Here is a 16,606-nt window from a genome sequence, read left to right as displayed (position 1 = left end):
TCTTATCTTAATCTTTCTTCCATAAATGCATCAATGCAATTTGTCTTGTTTTTCTCTTTCTAGCGGGATTACGGTGGCCCACTGGTCTGTGAACAGAATAGAATCAAGATCGTAGTGGGAGTGATTATCCCTGGACGAGGATGTGCAGTTCCCAAACGGCCCGGGATTTTCGTCAAGGTGGCTTACTACTCCAAATGGATACACAAGATCTTAATGACATACAGGTCATAGCTGAAGAACCCCACCAAGGGGTTGGTGATAAAAGCCAGTTCTAGGGACACTGAAGGAAAGTGGGAAATTGCATTGAGAAAACTTGGACTTTTCTGGGAAAAACAAAATGGTCGTCCATCAAATATTAACTTGATAATAGTCAAGTTTAATAGATGTTTGTGGCTCTTCTTGTCCCATTCTGCCTCTGGCTGCGTTGCGTGGGGTAAGCTGAACGCCGTGACTTATTTCCTGAATATACTTGAAAAGGAAAAGCGAAATCTGCTAACATGGTGGCCGGATAAATGCACATTTTCTACACTTAGCCCAGCTTTTTTTTCTTCTTCTTCTAGGCTGCTGGTTAGGAGAGCTTGTTAATTAGGCGTAAACACCCCATGAAATTTGCAGAATTGTCCCTTTCCTACACTCAGCTCTGAACTCATCTTTAAGATGCCATAAAACATGTGCATAAGTCAGGGACAATGTCATCTCGTATATTGTTTCATTGAGCTTGGATTCCTTTATTGAACACTTTCTGGATGTGTGACCCGGTTGAGCAATTAATTCACAAAGTCCATTCTATAGTGAGAGTGAAAGTTATCCCAACAAAGAGAATGTAGTTTTTCTCGTGGAGTCCATAAATGTATACCAACTTGGGTTGGGTGATGAGCCAATAATGTCTATCTCCTCTCTATGTCCAAGGCCATTTTTACTCTGAAAGCCATATCCTTCTTCGCTGATGCAATGACACACAGGGATGAAGAATCACCGTTAGGAAGTAGGGTGAAAACAACAAACATCTAGTGAGGCTTATCTAAAGGATTTCTTTTGAGACCAAGTGTATTGTTGCCTTCAAGCCAAATCTTATTGCTCTTATTGTTTCGGACCTACAATTACACTCCACCTCATTTCTTTTAAGTTCAGCTATTGCTTCTTCTCCACGTTAATTTTCGTTAATTTTCTAAACAACTTTGCCTTCTAAATGATTCCGCCACTATCTCTGACCCTTTTGGCTGTAAAATATTATTAGTTCACTTCATTCCCTCATCCGTTCCTACACTCCTTCCTATTTGACAGTCTTCCCCACGAAGTTCTAAATTTGAGTACAGACCTAGGATTTGGCGTGGGAGGAAAAGCAAGGAATGGAAGAGAGTTTTCTGAAGAGCTGATCACCCTGTTACATAATATTGGGCACAGAAATTTCAAATTAGCTCATAGAAATGGTGATTCCATCAATATCTGCTGTTCCCTTTAAAATTCCAGCAAATCGTGAATGCTGGTCCTAAGCTAAAACCCTTAATTCATATTCATGTTTCCCAACAAAAGCCATCATGGATAATTTTAATCTAGCAAAAACATAAAATACTTTGATCTTTTTTTAAAATGAGAATTATTTAGAATTTAGAAATTAGTTCCTCCTGGTTTGATGTTTCTTGATTTGACTTTAAGGGTCCAGATTGAGGGAAGGGCTTAAAGAAAGGAGCATAGTAAAATTTATTCTTTACTAAGAATTAGCATTTCTTCAACCTCCAACATTCTGATCTTTGATTCTAATTTTATAAAAATAAGAGTACATTTTTATCTGTAATCCACAGCCAATCCTTTCCAAAGGATGCAAATGTATGTGACACAAATCTTTGCACTTTCCATCTTTCGTTTTTCAAGATTTAAATCTGAGGATTCTTTCTCATTGAATGAACTGTCAGATATTGGCTTGTATTTTTTAAAAGAAAGCAATTTAAAAAACCCATCCGTGTTACAGTTTGAAAGAGCTGCGATGTGTTTTGTTCAGCAGCGTGTTTACTTCTGTTTGCAATCACATCCAGATTTTAAAAGCACACAAATGTTTATTGTACAGAAACAAACTCCTGTTTTCTCAATTGTATATTGAGAGTCATTGCTAACCTTAGTTTTCTTATGCAAGTATCTGTATAATACATGGATTTTACACCATGTCGTTCTTGCATTCACGTTTTAAATATGTTTTAAGTATGCACTTCTATAAGTAATGTGTGAAAGTTCCATAATTTTCAGTTCAGTTGTACCTATTACACTAACTTCCTAGTAAATGGATGCTCTATTATATTAGGTTCTTAAGATCAGAACAGGCAGACAAATATCAACTAATCAGCTTTATAAGGCTTTTGTGTATTTCTGCTGGCCTTTTGTTCAAAGGACTTGTAATTAATTATGTGGTGACATATCCAGAATTTTATGAGAACTAAAATACATCAAATGCAAAATAGGGTATGGATTAATGAAAGTCGTGTTTCCAATCTTTAATGTTAATTTAACGTTTTCCAGCTCTGAACCAGAATATAATCCAATCCGAGATTTTGCTTTAGTCAGGGTTTTTTTTTTCAACTTGGGTAAATTACTGTCACTTTTCCAAACTGTAAGATATTTTGCATATGTTTTCCCTCTCTGCTTCTCTATTTCTTCTTCAAATTGTATATATTTGTATGATGTACATGAAAAGAATATTCATGACACTATAAATGTAATTCGTTTTGCATTTTTTTGTTTGTCAAGGTTTATGTATTCTCCGTAATATGTGCAGGCATTATGTATTATGTATATGCCTTTCTGCTCAGTGTAATAAAAATAATATTCTGAAATATTATAAGCTTCTGCGGGGCAGAAGACAATATGAATTTATATATAAAATATGTATAGGGGTATTATTATATATTGTGTAAGGCTTCGTAGGATATTTACTATGAGTTGAGTCTCATTACAGTGACTTTATAGATCTGATTACTTGTAAAATTTCTGGCACTTCGGAACATCTTCTGGAGTTCATTGATTTTCTAATATACTGTCATGTGGAGAAATGTAATGTTTGTCCTTGAGATTGCAGGGAGTGTGTATATATACACACACAAACACACAAACACACAAACAAAGACATGGCAAGAGATTAATCTGAGATGCATCAGTTATTGTGTACTTGCTCAGTTCAGGCAGCTCTGAGGCCCAGAAATATTCAAAAGCACATAATATTCAAATCCCAAGTATACATGATTCTAGGTTCTTTCTGACAATTGCAAACCATCACTAATCCTTGCAATCTGTCATGTGTTCTTGAGAGGTAGAGGTGGAGGAGGAGGAGAAAGAAAGAAGAAGAAGGAAAGAAGAGGAAGAAGGAGAAGGAGAAGAGGAAAGAAAGAGAAAGAAAGTGAAGGAAGGAAAGAAAAAAGAAAGAGAAAGAAAAAGAAAGAAAGAAAGAAAGAAAGAAAGAAAGAAAGAAAAAGAAAGAAAGAAAGAAAGAAAGAAAGAAAGAAAGAAAGAAAGAAAGAAAGAAAGAAAGAAAGCTTGATTTCTGCAAATTACAGATTACAGATAGAATTTATGCATCACTTCTGTGATTTTTCCCTTGTTTTAATTTAAACAATTTCAGATAATCCTCAATTTACAACCACAGATGGGATTAGAAATTCCGTGGCTCAGCAGACAGTTGAGCCTTCTCCATTTTTTTAATGCTAAGGGATCCACTTCCGTTATTAAGTGAGTCATGCAGTCATGAAGCAAATCCAGCTTTGACTTTGGACAACAGGAAGCCAGCTGGAGGTCTCACAGTTGGTGAGCACATGACCCCTGGGATGTTGCAATTGTCATAAATCCATACCAGTGGCCAAGCACCTGAATTTTGATGACATGACCCTGGGGATATGCAATGGTCATAAGAGCACGTATCTTTTTTTCAGCAAATGATCACACTAAACAAACGGTTAGTTAAATCAAGGACACTCTGTTATTCAGAGTCCTGTTGTGAAATCCTTTTGAAACTCCCCACCCTGGCCAGAAGAATCATCAGCTTTTGGAGATAACCCAACCCAAAACACTCCACTGTCTACCTTGCCAAAGGAGCATTATCCTTCATTGTGTCTTCCATCCATGCTACTCTTTCTTTCTATCCATCAGCAACTTCAGGAGGTTTCTTTTGGAGCGAACTTCTCCCTTCTGCTGAGCTGCTATCCTGGATTTTGTGAAAGATCACTGGGAAAAATAAGAAGTGCCTCGGTGGCGCAGTGGTTACGGTGCAGTACTGAAGGCTACTTCTGCTGCCTGCAAGTTGGCAGATTGAATCCCACCAGGCTCAAGGTTGACTCAGCCATCCATCCTTCCAAGGTGGGTAAAATAAGGACCCATATTGTTGGGGGAAAGAGGCTGACTCTGTAAACCACTTAGAGAGCACTGTGAAACGGTATATAAGTCTAAGGGCTATTGATATTCTCAACCTGGAACTCCCCGATATTCTTGGTGGCCTCCTAAAGCACCCCTCGCTTTGTCCTCCTGGGTAAGTGAGCAAGAAGGAAATTACGTAAAAACGAGACTCTTTATTGTTCCTGACTCCTATGATTTGGAAACGACGATGCCGAAAAACAGAAGAAAGAGGGAAAGGATGATATTTCATGGGTTCATGTCCGTGTTTGCTGAAGCATCCATGATTCTGTAGCCTCCCGCAAGGACTGTTAATTAGAACAAGTTATGCCTAGGAGAACATTTGGTGTGGTGAGGTGGCCTAGCAGTGGAGCTCTCACCTCACAATCAGGAGGTTGTGAGTTCGATCCTAGGTAGAGACAGATACTTCTCTCTTTGGGCACAATCGGAATCTATATCTACTGAACAAAACTCCGCACTGGTGACAGGAAGGGCACCTGGCCATTAAAACACTCTGCTAGCTCCATTCAGTGGCCCAGACTCCACCCCGCAAGGGATTATGGGGTTGTTAAACGAAAATGATGATGATGATGCCTAGGAGAACATTTGAAAACACTCATTTTCTTTTTGGTCATACACGGATGGAAGTTCTTCCTATGAAAAGGCATTTTGTCACTTACTGCCTGGCACAGAAAACTGTAGCCACCAATTGTATCAACCAACATGCAAACCTGGGATCATTGAGGGGAACTGTGCAAGCTTCTTGTTCAGGGTTAAAGCTGTAATTCCTTACATGAAATGGATTTGATGTGTCTTGAGGATGGAACCTTCCCTGCACAAATTGTTTCAGGCTTGATTTGTTATTTTCCCCTCCTTAATCACTACTATCTGTTCTTCTTAGTGTTTAGGCACCAGAGTTGGAGAGAAAGTGTTTTTAAAAGACCGAACTGTCATTTAAGGTAATAAATAAATAAATAAATAAATAAATGGACTTTGGTTAGCTTAGGAATTAGAGTAGGTTATCCGTTAGGTAGGTTCAGTTCATATATATTTAGCCATGTTAAAAAAAAAAAGTGATGTATGATTAATGATTCATGAATGTTGGCCATCAGAGAAAAGAATCTTACTTCTTTAAAAAATTATTATTCACAGTTACTCCAGTCTTTTAGTGCTGTAAATAATAGTCTCTTTCCCTTGAGTCTTTCCAATAGAAATTGTTTGTTGATGTGTTCTTTAGAAGTGTAGTAAAACAACAGCTCTGACTTTATAATAATTCTGTAAGTAAAGGCATCCCTTAGCCATTAAAGTTGCTATTTTTGTATATTGATTATTATAATGAATAAAATATTTTATGAAAAAATGGATATGTCCTTTATTTATCATATAAAGGGAGTATGTCAAGAAAGAATGACCTGAAAATCTTGATAAGGTATTAATATATTACCATTAATAGTAATGTATTAATAGAGTTATGCTATCTCCTATACAAAAATAATTTCAAGTGATTTATAAATTTATGCAAAATGCAAAAAAATACACAACAACAATAAACTAAAAATTCAATATTAGTGTAGTTGGCCTCGTTGACCCCTCTTTCAATAGATATAATAATATAGATAGATACACATACAAGCACATATATCTCTATATCTCTATCCATATCTTCATCCATATCTCTAGCCATTCTTTCTCTCTTTTATCTATCTCCAGCCATTCACAGTTTGTTTGTCTGTCTCTGTCTTTCTGTCTCTGTCTGTCTGTCTCTCTGTCTATATCTATTTATGTCTATCTATCTATCGTCTAGCTATCTTCCTATCTACCTACCTACCTACCTACCTACCTACCTTCTACTTACCTACCTATCTTCTACCTACCTACATACCTACCTACATACCTACCTATCTATTTTCTATCTAGCTATCTATCTCTAATCAGACACCTTTTTTTTAATGTTCAACCTAGAATATTTTTATCAAGTATGAACAGCCAGGCTGTTTAAATTGGATAAGTAAAAATATTACAGGAGAACAAGAAACATGATGCTATAAGAAGGGGAACACGTTAGCAAGTCATTTGGGAAAAACTTGAACCATCCTTTCATGTCGCTACATGCTTTTAGTGTGTGATAATCTCCCGCACAATAACCCTATAATGTTGGGATTTTGAAAACCTGGCTTTGAAGAACTTCTGATGCCTGCTTGTTTTCAAGAGTGTTGCCCATAGATTCTCCTCCCTGTAAAATCATTTTCTGCTTCACGCTGAAAGCATATTTTTCATGCCGCTGAGGAAAAGGTCAGCCACTTAAGACTGCCCCACCTCCTTCGGTGCTCCTATGATGCAGAAACAAATTGAACAAATGTATCCGTTGGACGCCATGGCTCAGGGGCTAAGACGCTGAGCTTGTTTATCGAAAGGTCAGCAGTTCGGCAGTTCAAATCCCCAGCGCCGCGTAACGGAGTGAGTTCCCATTCCTTGTCCCAGTTTCTGCCAACCTAGCAGTTCGAAAGCACGTAAACAATGCAAGTAGAAAAACAGGGAACCTTTTAGTGGGAAGGGAACACCGTTCCGTGTGCCTTCAAAGGCGTTTAGTCATGCCAGCCACATGACCACAGAGACGTCTTCAGACAGAGAGCTGGCCCTCACACATATGACTAGCATGTATGTGCGAGGGGAGCCTTTACCTTTACTTTATCCATCTCCAGTAAACCATTTAAAAGCTGGAGTTCTTTTCTTTTCCTTTTCCAGAGGGCTGCCCTGTTTTATGTGGTGGAAACCTGTCTTGAAGTGGCATGGGGCCTCGTTTCTCATGTTTATTCCATAAGCACTTATGGTAACGTGAGAGCCAGGTGGTAGACTTTATAAGATCCATGTGCAGCCTTTGACCACAGCTGTGCGTAGACTCTTTGAGGCTTCCATGATGGCCCTGTGCTGTAGAGCAATTGCTTTGCCAGCCAAGTTTCATTGGCTATACGTCTCTCTCCTGTGCCAACACTTGTTAATTCAACATACTTTGGCATTTCGCGTACTTGCTGTTTTGTCTCAATGCCTTGGGTACTGGCCTGCTTTCCTTTGTTTTAAAGTTAAACCACCTTCCTTTTATTTTAAAGACGATTCAGAAGCCTGTCATTTGCACCTCTACAATTGCCTGATTTGGCCCAGCAACCAAAAAGAACAGACACAGACTTCAACGGACAGTTAGGACTGCAGGAAAAAAAACAAAAAACAGTTGTAACCAGCTTGCCTTCCCCTGAGGACCTGTGTAAAATGAACAAGCCAGAAAGAGGGCTGTGAAAATATCTACAGACCCCTCACATCCTGGACTTAAATTGTTTCAACTTCTACCCTCAAAACGACGCTATAGAGCACTGCACACCAGAACAACTAGACACAAGGACAGTGTGTTATCACTCTGTTCAACAACTAATCTAGTAGGGCTGTGTAGGGCAGTGTTAAACAACATTGTCTAGTAGGGCTGTATTACTTATTATCCTTCTCATTTGTCCAGTGGTGGGATTCAAATTTTTTTACTACCTGTTCTGTGGTTGTGGCTTGGTGGGCGTGATTTGCAGAGGCAATATTTATTGAGCATCCTTGTTTTGCTAACCAGAATGCCAAGTAGGGGTGTGTGTGTGTGTGGAAATCATTGGGAACACATTTTATGCATGCAGAGGGAAGAATACAGAACTTAGACTGGATTTTCACACAGCAGAAAAAGAGACATTTCCTTCTGGCCTGGCTTGGTTGGCAAAGCTTGGTAGGCATGGCACAGGAAGGATACTGCAAAATCCCCCTTCCCTCCCCACCCCACTAACCTGCTTTCCAGCTCCATTCTCCTGTGCAGGGCAACCAAAGAAGACCTAGCTGATCAGCTGGGACTCAATGGGAAGCAGAGAATAGATGGGGCAGGGCCAGTCAGAGGTGGGATTTTCCGGTTCTCCGAACTATTCAAAATTTAACTACCAGTTCTCCAGAACTGGTCAAAACTGGCTGAATACCACCTCTGCATCTGTCCTATTACTTGCGTTCTTGGATTTGCATGGCTATAACTTTGTTACTGGAGGTTTTCAAGAAGAGATTGGACAGCCACTTGTCTAAAATGGTGTAGCATTTCCTGCCTGAACAGGGGATTGGGCTGGGTGACCTCTGAGGTCCCTTCCAACTATGTTATTCTGTTGTCCAATCTCATCTTAAAAACCTCCACTCTTCAATCACTCACAAGTTCTGGAGGCAACCTGTTCCACTGATGAATTGTTCCAACTGTCAGAACATTTCTCCTTAGTTCTAGATTGGTTGTCTCCTTGATGAATGTCCATCCATTGCTTCTTCCTTCAAATCCTTTGGAGAATAGATTGCCCCCCCTTTTCTTGGTGGCAGCCCCTCAAATATTGGAACCCCGCTATCATATCACCCCTAGTTTTCCTCCCCCATTAAACTAGACATACTCAATTTAGTTCAGGGGTTTAAACCATATAAGATCTAAGATGAACTCAAATGGTTGATTATATCCGGTGAGTTTCCATAAGGAGAAAAACAATTGTTCACAATCCAGGGTGACGATTTAATTTTATTGATTAAGGGTAGGGTTTTTGGGTTACAATTCTTCCCGGTGGCTTAGAACTGCAAATGTACAGAAAAATAAACTACTTTTGAAATTCCATTGCATGTTTATTTTTTTAATATGATGACCTACAGCAATAAACAACAACAACATGGGAATCAAACTCTTTGAAAATCAAAGCAATGTTAACTCAAAAGTCAATTTGAAGATCTGAAAACCTTGCACACATGGGATTAGCTTTATTAATTTATTTTGAGCGAATGTATATAAGCATTAGCATGTATTTTTCCCCTTGAGAACAGTGTACTAGCTAGTTTAAATTGTGTCAGTCTGCACCTGACACATAATTAAGATAATAAAATAAAATAATAAAATAACCCTAATAAACCCTGATCTTTTTTTTTAATCTGCAATACTCCTTCGGGAGAAAGCAATTATGAGTGGGAAGATGAGAACATCTCATTGCAGTGTGCAATGTCCTAAATCCTTCTTGCAAATTGCTGGGGTGATTAAAAGAGCGAAATAGTAGCTGGAAGGTTTTACAGTTCAGGCATCAACCAGTCCTGCTTCAGAGCCCCCTGTGATGTGGAAATTTCTGGTAGGGAAAGCCTGGTATGATACTGAACCCAAAATCAGTGAGAGGGGAAGCAGAAACAATCCAGGTTTAAAATAAAGATGTAGGAGATGACCAGGCTGAACCTGAAAGAGAGGTCAAACATGTCATCTGGCTCGAGTCCCTTCACGCCGACAAGAAATCTAAGTCCAGCCCAGTGGTGGGATTCATTTTTTTTTTTACTAACGGTTCTGTGGGTGTGTCTTGGTGGGCGTATCTTGGTGGTGGATACTTTAAAATCTCCATTCCCTCCCCACTCCAGGGGGAAGGTTACTGCAAAATCCCATTCCCTCCCCACCCCACTAACCTGCTTTTCAGCTCCGTTCTCCTGGGCAGGGCAACGAAAGAAGACCCAGCCAAACAGCCAGTCAGAGGTGGGATTTGCCAGTTCTCCAAACTACTCAAAATTTCCACTACTGGTTCTCCAGAACTGGTCAGAACCAGCTGAATACCACCTCTGGTCCAGCCCACTTTGAATTCCATTGATTCTTATGTGCCGCTATTTTGCTTTGACTGTTAGTAGTTCAGATTCTTGTGTAGATAAATAAATAAACAAACAAATAAATAAATAAATAAATAACAATAAACTGGTGGGAAAAAAGTGACTTGTGAACATTTTTCACGTTGATGACCTTGGTAGTGTCCCCATGGTCATGTGATCAAAATTCAGATGCTTGGCAATGGGTTCATACTTATGACCATTTGCAACCTGGGGGGGTGTCACATGATCCCCTTTTGCGACCTTCTGACAAGCAAAGCCCACGGGGAAGCCAGATTCGCTTAACAACCGGGTTAGTAACTTGTCAACTGCAATGATTCACAGAATAACTGTGGCAAGAAAAATCACAAAATGAGGCAAAAATTGGCTTGTGCAAACCGTCTCCTCCTCTCCTTTATCATTCTACAAAGCGGGAAAAATTGGGGGAATTCTGATCTAGAAGGCCAAGGGAACTCTAACGAGGCCAAGGTCCCTTCTAACTCTATTCTGATTGATCAAGTTTCATAATAGCAATAGCGTTTAGACTTATATACCACTTCACAGTGTTTTACAGCCCTCTCTCAGCAATTTACACAGTCAGTATATTGCCCTCAGTGGTGGCTAACCTTTCGGGGCTCCCATGCCGATAATTGTGCGCACGCTTGCCTGCTCGTTCTCACATGCCATCACCCAGAATACAATGTGTGTGGCCCCCCCCATGCCTCCTGCACAAGAGTGCAAAGCCTGCACAACCTGCACAACCCATGCTGTGCGCTTCTGTGCATGCACATGGAACTTGTGCAACCCACACAACTCACACTGCGCACTTCAGTGAATGTGCACATGGTCCTCCCGCATGTGCCACATGCTTCTGGGCATGTGCGAGTGTGTTCTACTCATCGCTGTGCCCCTGTGCATGCACTCCAGCTACCCGACAATCAGTGGTCAGGCATGTAGCGCACGGGCATACATAATAGATATTTTCTGGGTGAGTGCTTGCATGCCGGCAGTAATGGCTCTGGGTGCCACTTCTGGCACGCGTGCCATAGGTTCGCCACCACAGATGTAGGTCCTCATTTTGAGTGGTGCAGTAGCTTAGAGGTGGAGCTGTCATCTCACAATCAGAAGGCTGTAAGTTCGATCCTAGGTAAAGGCAGATATTTCTCTCTCTGGGCACAATGAGAATATATCTGCTGAATATAACTCCGCATTGGCAACAGGAAGGGCATCCGACCAGTAAACTCTTGGCTCCATTCAGTTGCCCAGACTCCACCCCATAAGGGATTATGGGGTCATTAAAAGAAGAAGAAGATGATGATAAATCTGGATCCCCATTTTACCGACCTCGGAAGGATGGAAGGCTGAGTTGACCTTGAGCCTGGTGGGAATCAAACTGGTAAATTGCAAGCAGCCGGCAGTCAGCAGAAATAGCCTGCAGTACTGCATTCTAACTACTGCACCCCCACAGCTCTTAATCCTTTGAGAAAATGTACATTTAGAAAAACTAAGGAATCCACCAGACTGGTCCCTAGCAAATAACATACATGACTTCTGTCTACACGGTCTCTTTTAATTTTGGGGTAAATCATAGCTGTGGCGGTTTGTTGGCCTTCACACAAAGAAAGCAAACCTTCAGTGCATATAACATACACCTCTCTGCGTATGTTTGTGGATGTTGCAGGGAGGTCGTTTGTGAGTACAGTAATGAGAATTCCAGGCTTAAAACTCATCTGAGTTTCTGTTTCAGTTCAAAGACAGCTTGCACTCCAGTGTGTCTTTTATCAAAATGCTCTGCGGGTCTCGTGGCACTAATTCAGAGTTAAACACAAGTTTCTCCATTGGCTCAGGACAGTTTTGGAATAAATAGTAGTCTCCCTTTAAGTTTTTTGCTACTAAAATATGCTCTGTAAAAGGATAATCTGTGACTAGGGAAATAGCTTTCAAGATCAGGCAAAGTTTTGGAGCCGATGGTAGGTAATGTCTTTAATCTACTTATTCATGATCAATACTGCCAGTACAGATAGTCCTTGAGTTAACGTTCATTTATTGACCCTTCAAAGTTACAACAAGTCACTGAAGAAAGTGACTTATGACCGTTTTTCATGCTTACAACTGTTGCAACATCCCTGTGATGACACGGGGCATGGCACAAAGGCAACACAGTCAGATAATCAGTAGGAGTCCCTTTATTGTCTCCAACTTTGCCCCCAATATCCAGGTTACCTTCGGCTGGAGAAAAACTCTCTCAGGAACAGCCTTTGGCTGCAGAGAATCAAGTCCAAAACAGGATAAACACAAACTGTAACTTAAAGTCCAAACAGGCCAAACTGAAGTAATTAGGAGGAGGAGTAATTAGCAGGAGCAAGAATTTCAGACTTGAAAGCACAGCAAAACTCACACAGTTGGGAAGACACCAGGAACACAGGTAAGCCATTATGATACAAGAAAGTCATGTTTGCTCCCAACAGCTTGCTGCATGCAGCTTGCCTTTTTTATAAACTGTGTTCCCAGCTGCAGTTAATGAAGGGAATCAGGGCCCTTTCCTCCCCCATAAGCCATGCAACACACATTACTCTCTCCTCCATTCCTCGCAGTGTGCCCTAGGGTGAAGAGGGGGTGGGCCTGGGTCTTCCTCTGAATCCCCTCTGCTTTGTTCTACCTCTTCCCTGCTCTGTCCAGTCAAACTTTGCCCTTCCCCAGTTTCCTCCACAGCCAATGGAACCACGCTCCCACTCCCTGTGAGCTGTTCAGCTTCCTCCTCGGATTCAGACACCAATAGGGGCATGACAATCCCCATAATAGTTTGCTTTCAGAAGTTGTGGGTGCTCCATATGTCAGCGTTCCAAGTAACAACCTTCAAATTAAAAGATTCTGAGACTGTCATCTTCTCAAAGATCCATTTTATTAGAGATGCCATATTGGCACATCTGACGAAAACCCCAATCTGAGCTTTCTTAGCCCAAAGGGAAACCAAAATCCAACCCCTTCACCCAATAGTTCATCATGTGGTTCAATTATTACTTCGTTCCAACTGGAGGCTATCGCCAGGTGCACAGTAACATATCCTTGACTCTCTGAGAAAGGAATGCTGTTGTGGGTAATTTTCCAGCACTCCTTGAAGTCCCCCTCCAGGCTTGGCTTCCAAGCTGGCACCATCACTGGAGGTTTTTAAGAAGACATTGGACAGCCGTTTGTCTGCAATGGTAGAAGGTCTCCTGCCTGAACAGGGGGTTAGACTAGAAGACCTCAAAGGTCCCTTCCAGCTCTATTCTTATTCTTATTGAGAAACCTCCTTACAATGAGGACAATTAAGCAGTGGAAAAGCTGGCCTCCAGAAGTTGTGAATGCTCCATCACCAGAGGTTTTCAAGAAGAAACTGGATAGCTACTTCTCTCAAATAATATAGAATCTCCTGCTCGTTGGAGACTTTGGCAGTGTGACTATCTTTGTGAGATAAACCAGGAGCAACACATAGTACACTGAGACTTACACATTAACAGTGGCTTAATATACAATAGGTATATGCAGACAATATACACGCGGTAGGCAAAATACTTTTCCAAGCAAGCTTTTCTTCTTCCTTGCACATGGAGAACTTCTGCACTGAATACTGGCCACAAGGAAAGAGAACCAGGCCCTCTAATGGCTGCCTTTATATACACACCTCTTAAGGGGAACTTTAATCTCCAGCCTTAAAGGGAAATACCCATACTCTGCTGAATCACTCTTGTTACACCAGCCAGACTTACATCAGCTTCGCAGCATCGTGCAGCTACTCTCTGCTGGTTAGTTTCTAAATCTTAATACCTTAACACTGCTTTTGCAGGGGGTTGGACTAGGAGATCTCCAAGATTCCTTCTGTGGCGTTCGGAAAAGACTGAGCTGAAAGTCTTCACTCCGGTCCCAGTTTCCAGCGGGAACACGGACCGTTCCTATTGGCTGATGCCATTTGACAGCCAGCTATAAAAGGGAGTTGTCAAACGTCATCAGCTGTTGTCCGCCAGCTGGCTGCCTTGTTAGCGCGGCAGCCCTTTATTGTTACAATAAAGTAAAAGCTGAAGTTCGCTCCGTGTTTGCTTCAGGTTATTCCGCCGCTCTACAACACCTTCCAACTGTGTTATTCCATTATCAAAATTCAGATGCTTGGCAACTGGTTCATAATTATGACGGTCGCACTGTCCTGGGGTCACAAGATCTCCTTTTGCAACTTTCTAACCAGCACAGTCAACGAGGAAGTCAGATTCACATAACAACCATGTCACTCGCTAAATGACTGCAGTGATTTATGTAACCACTGTGGCATGAAAGGTAGCAAAACTCACTTAACATCTGCCTCGCTTAGTGACAGATGTTTTAGGCTCGCTTGTGGCTGTACGTCAAGGCCTACCTGTATGTCTTCTTTTACTCTCTCTCTCTGATTTACCAAACCATGGATTAGTTAGAATTACAGGATCAGATTAGAGTTAAGCACCATCTTGGCAACGGTATGGAACACAACTAAGACAAAGTAGGCTTCCGGCCAAACTGGATTAGATGATTGATTTGCTCTCTGTCTGAAAATAAAAACAAAAATGAGGTTAAATTTAAAAGGGCTCACAATCAGCCTTGTTTGGCTGTGGGAGACTTCCTTGCCTTAAGTGAAACAGAGATAAACGCCTTACCCTCTAGAATTAAATTAGGACCTCTATTACATTGTGACATGACTGTAAACTAAGGGTAGATACCGGTCCAATATCTGATTTTAAATATATATATATATAAATGAAACTGTGCTTCAATGGTTAGGTTGTCTCTCTAGACACTGGTATTTGAACATAGATCTTTTTAACATTGATATTTTTGTTGTGGTTTCCTTATCTAGGTGAACTTTTAACATGCATTGCTAGTCTGATATTTTTTTCTATTAATGACCCCATAATCTCTTGCAGGGTGGAGTATTGGCAACTGAATGGAACTAGCAGAGTGCTTAATGCTCTTCCTGTCACCAATGCAGAATTTTGTACAGCATTGTGCCCAAAGAGAGAAATATCTGCCTCTAACGAGGATCAAACTCACAGCCTCCTGATTGTGAGGCAAGAGCTCCAAGCCTAGATCACTGCACCCCTCTCATTGCTAGTCTAATAGGCCATACACTAAATAAATATAAATTTATTTTTAATACAAACAATCAATCTTCCATTAAAACAATGTGTCATCTGGGTACAAATTTCTTGTGCAATAACAATTGAAGTTTACAGCCTTATTCATTACATTAGTGTTAATTCTCTTAACTGTATACTGTTATGCATATGATATCTAATTATTACAACAATCCTCATATTAACATATTTAATTCTATTAACATATTTTCTTATATTTCACTAATCTTCTTTACTTTCTAACTTTCATATTTATTCTCAAGCCGTCGATAAAATAGGTCCCCTATCATATAATATTCAGTTTGTTCCTTCTCTTTAATTGCAAGGGTTAACCTGTTAATTTCTGCACAATCTAATATTAGGTTAATCATTCTGTCAAGGCTGGTCATGCCCCTCTAATAAAAGCCAATTTTGTAAATATTTTTAAAAATACTTTTGAAAGCGCACCCCACTGGCCCCGTAAAATTCAGCTTTTAAAAAATTATTATTATCTCAGGGGAGCTGTTTACTGTTAGATGTAATCTTTCTCTTTCGAAACAGGCAAACTGGCATCTAATCTAACCCAAACTTTCATATTCTGAGCTCATCTTTGAGAGCAAATGGCCTTTGTTCTCTTTTTGGTGAAATGTCTCTTTTTCCTCCACCCTCCCCACGTCTGCACGAACAGTTAAACCCCCCAAAACAGCTGTTGGAGGATGGAAACTATGATGTAAGTTTGTTTAAGATGCTCTGTGGTGTCTGGAATCTGATTTAACGAGGCCTAAGGCAGCTTTCAAAACCAGCTACGTTCCCTAAAAAAAAGAAAGAAAGAAAGAACAGATATGAAATAAAAGTTGCCTGAGAATGTTTTTCATCGAAGGTACATACATGTAAAAAAAACAAAACCCACAAATCTAGTTCATAGCTTTGGCTGAGCTTACAAAACCAACATTGATTAAACCATCAACTTTATTAGGGTTGTTGTTAAAAAAAAGATCTAATGGCACACCAGAAGCTCTGTTACTTCTTTATGATGGGAAGGATAACAGCTAAGTCCTGGTGGAACAATGTTATCTCTTTTTTTTCCTTCTTCCGTTCCTCTTGCCAAATCAAAATGAGATTATGAAGACATATTTTATGACTGAAAAAAAAAAGCTTTGTTCATTAATTGCAAGGGGAGAGGATACCGTAACAAACTTTTATTAGAATCGAAAGAGATGAAGCTATTTTTTTTTCCTCCTGTCTGGCTTTCTAGGTTTTTATTATTATTCTTATTATCCCAGTGTTTCACTCTGGTTGTTTCCCAAATCTGAATTGGCTCACATCTCTGAGCAGGCACGCCGTAAATCCTTGCTAAGATCAGGGAGTGTGTTGGGATTGAACAACCAAAGTGGATTCCTGAAGCAACTTCTCAAAACAGTTCCCAGCCACTGCAATTATCAGCACAAATTCAATGAACATCAGTAAAA

At 40.3% G+C, this 16,606-nt stretch overlaps 1 protein-coding gene across 2 annotated transcripts in view; it reads left to right on the top strand.

Annotated features, from left to right (window-relative positions):
* Nucleotides 1-2,964, top strand: part of HGF (hepatocyte growth factor) — an 80,167-nt gene extending 77,203 nt beyond the window's left edge. For both annotated transcript variants that reach the window (XM_026701058.2, XM_026701066.2), the window contains exon 18: nucleotides 64-2,964. In XM_026701058.2, the coding sequence (XP_026556843.1) occupies nucleotides 64-231 (168 nt within the window). In that variant the 3' untranslated portion in view covers nucleotides 232-2,964. The remainder of the gene's footprint in view (nucleotides 1-63) is intronic.
* Nucleotides 2,965-16,606: the final 13,642 nt, after the last annotated feature.

Source organism: Pseudonaja textilis, chromosome 5, assembly GCF_049901715.1.
Source record: "Pseudonaja textilis isolate UNSWEBS1 chromosome 5, rPseTex1.2, whole genome shotgun sequence".
Lineage (NCBI taxonomy): Eukaryota > Metazoa > Chordata > Lepidosauria > Squamata > Elapidae > Pseudonaja > Pseudonaja textilis.
Note: the sequence above shows the minus strand (reverse complement) of the source record. Positions and strands in the feature narration are given on the sequence as shown.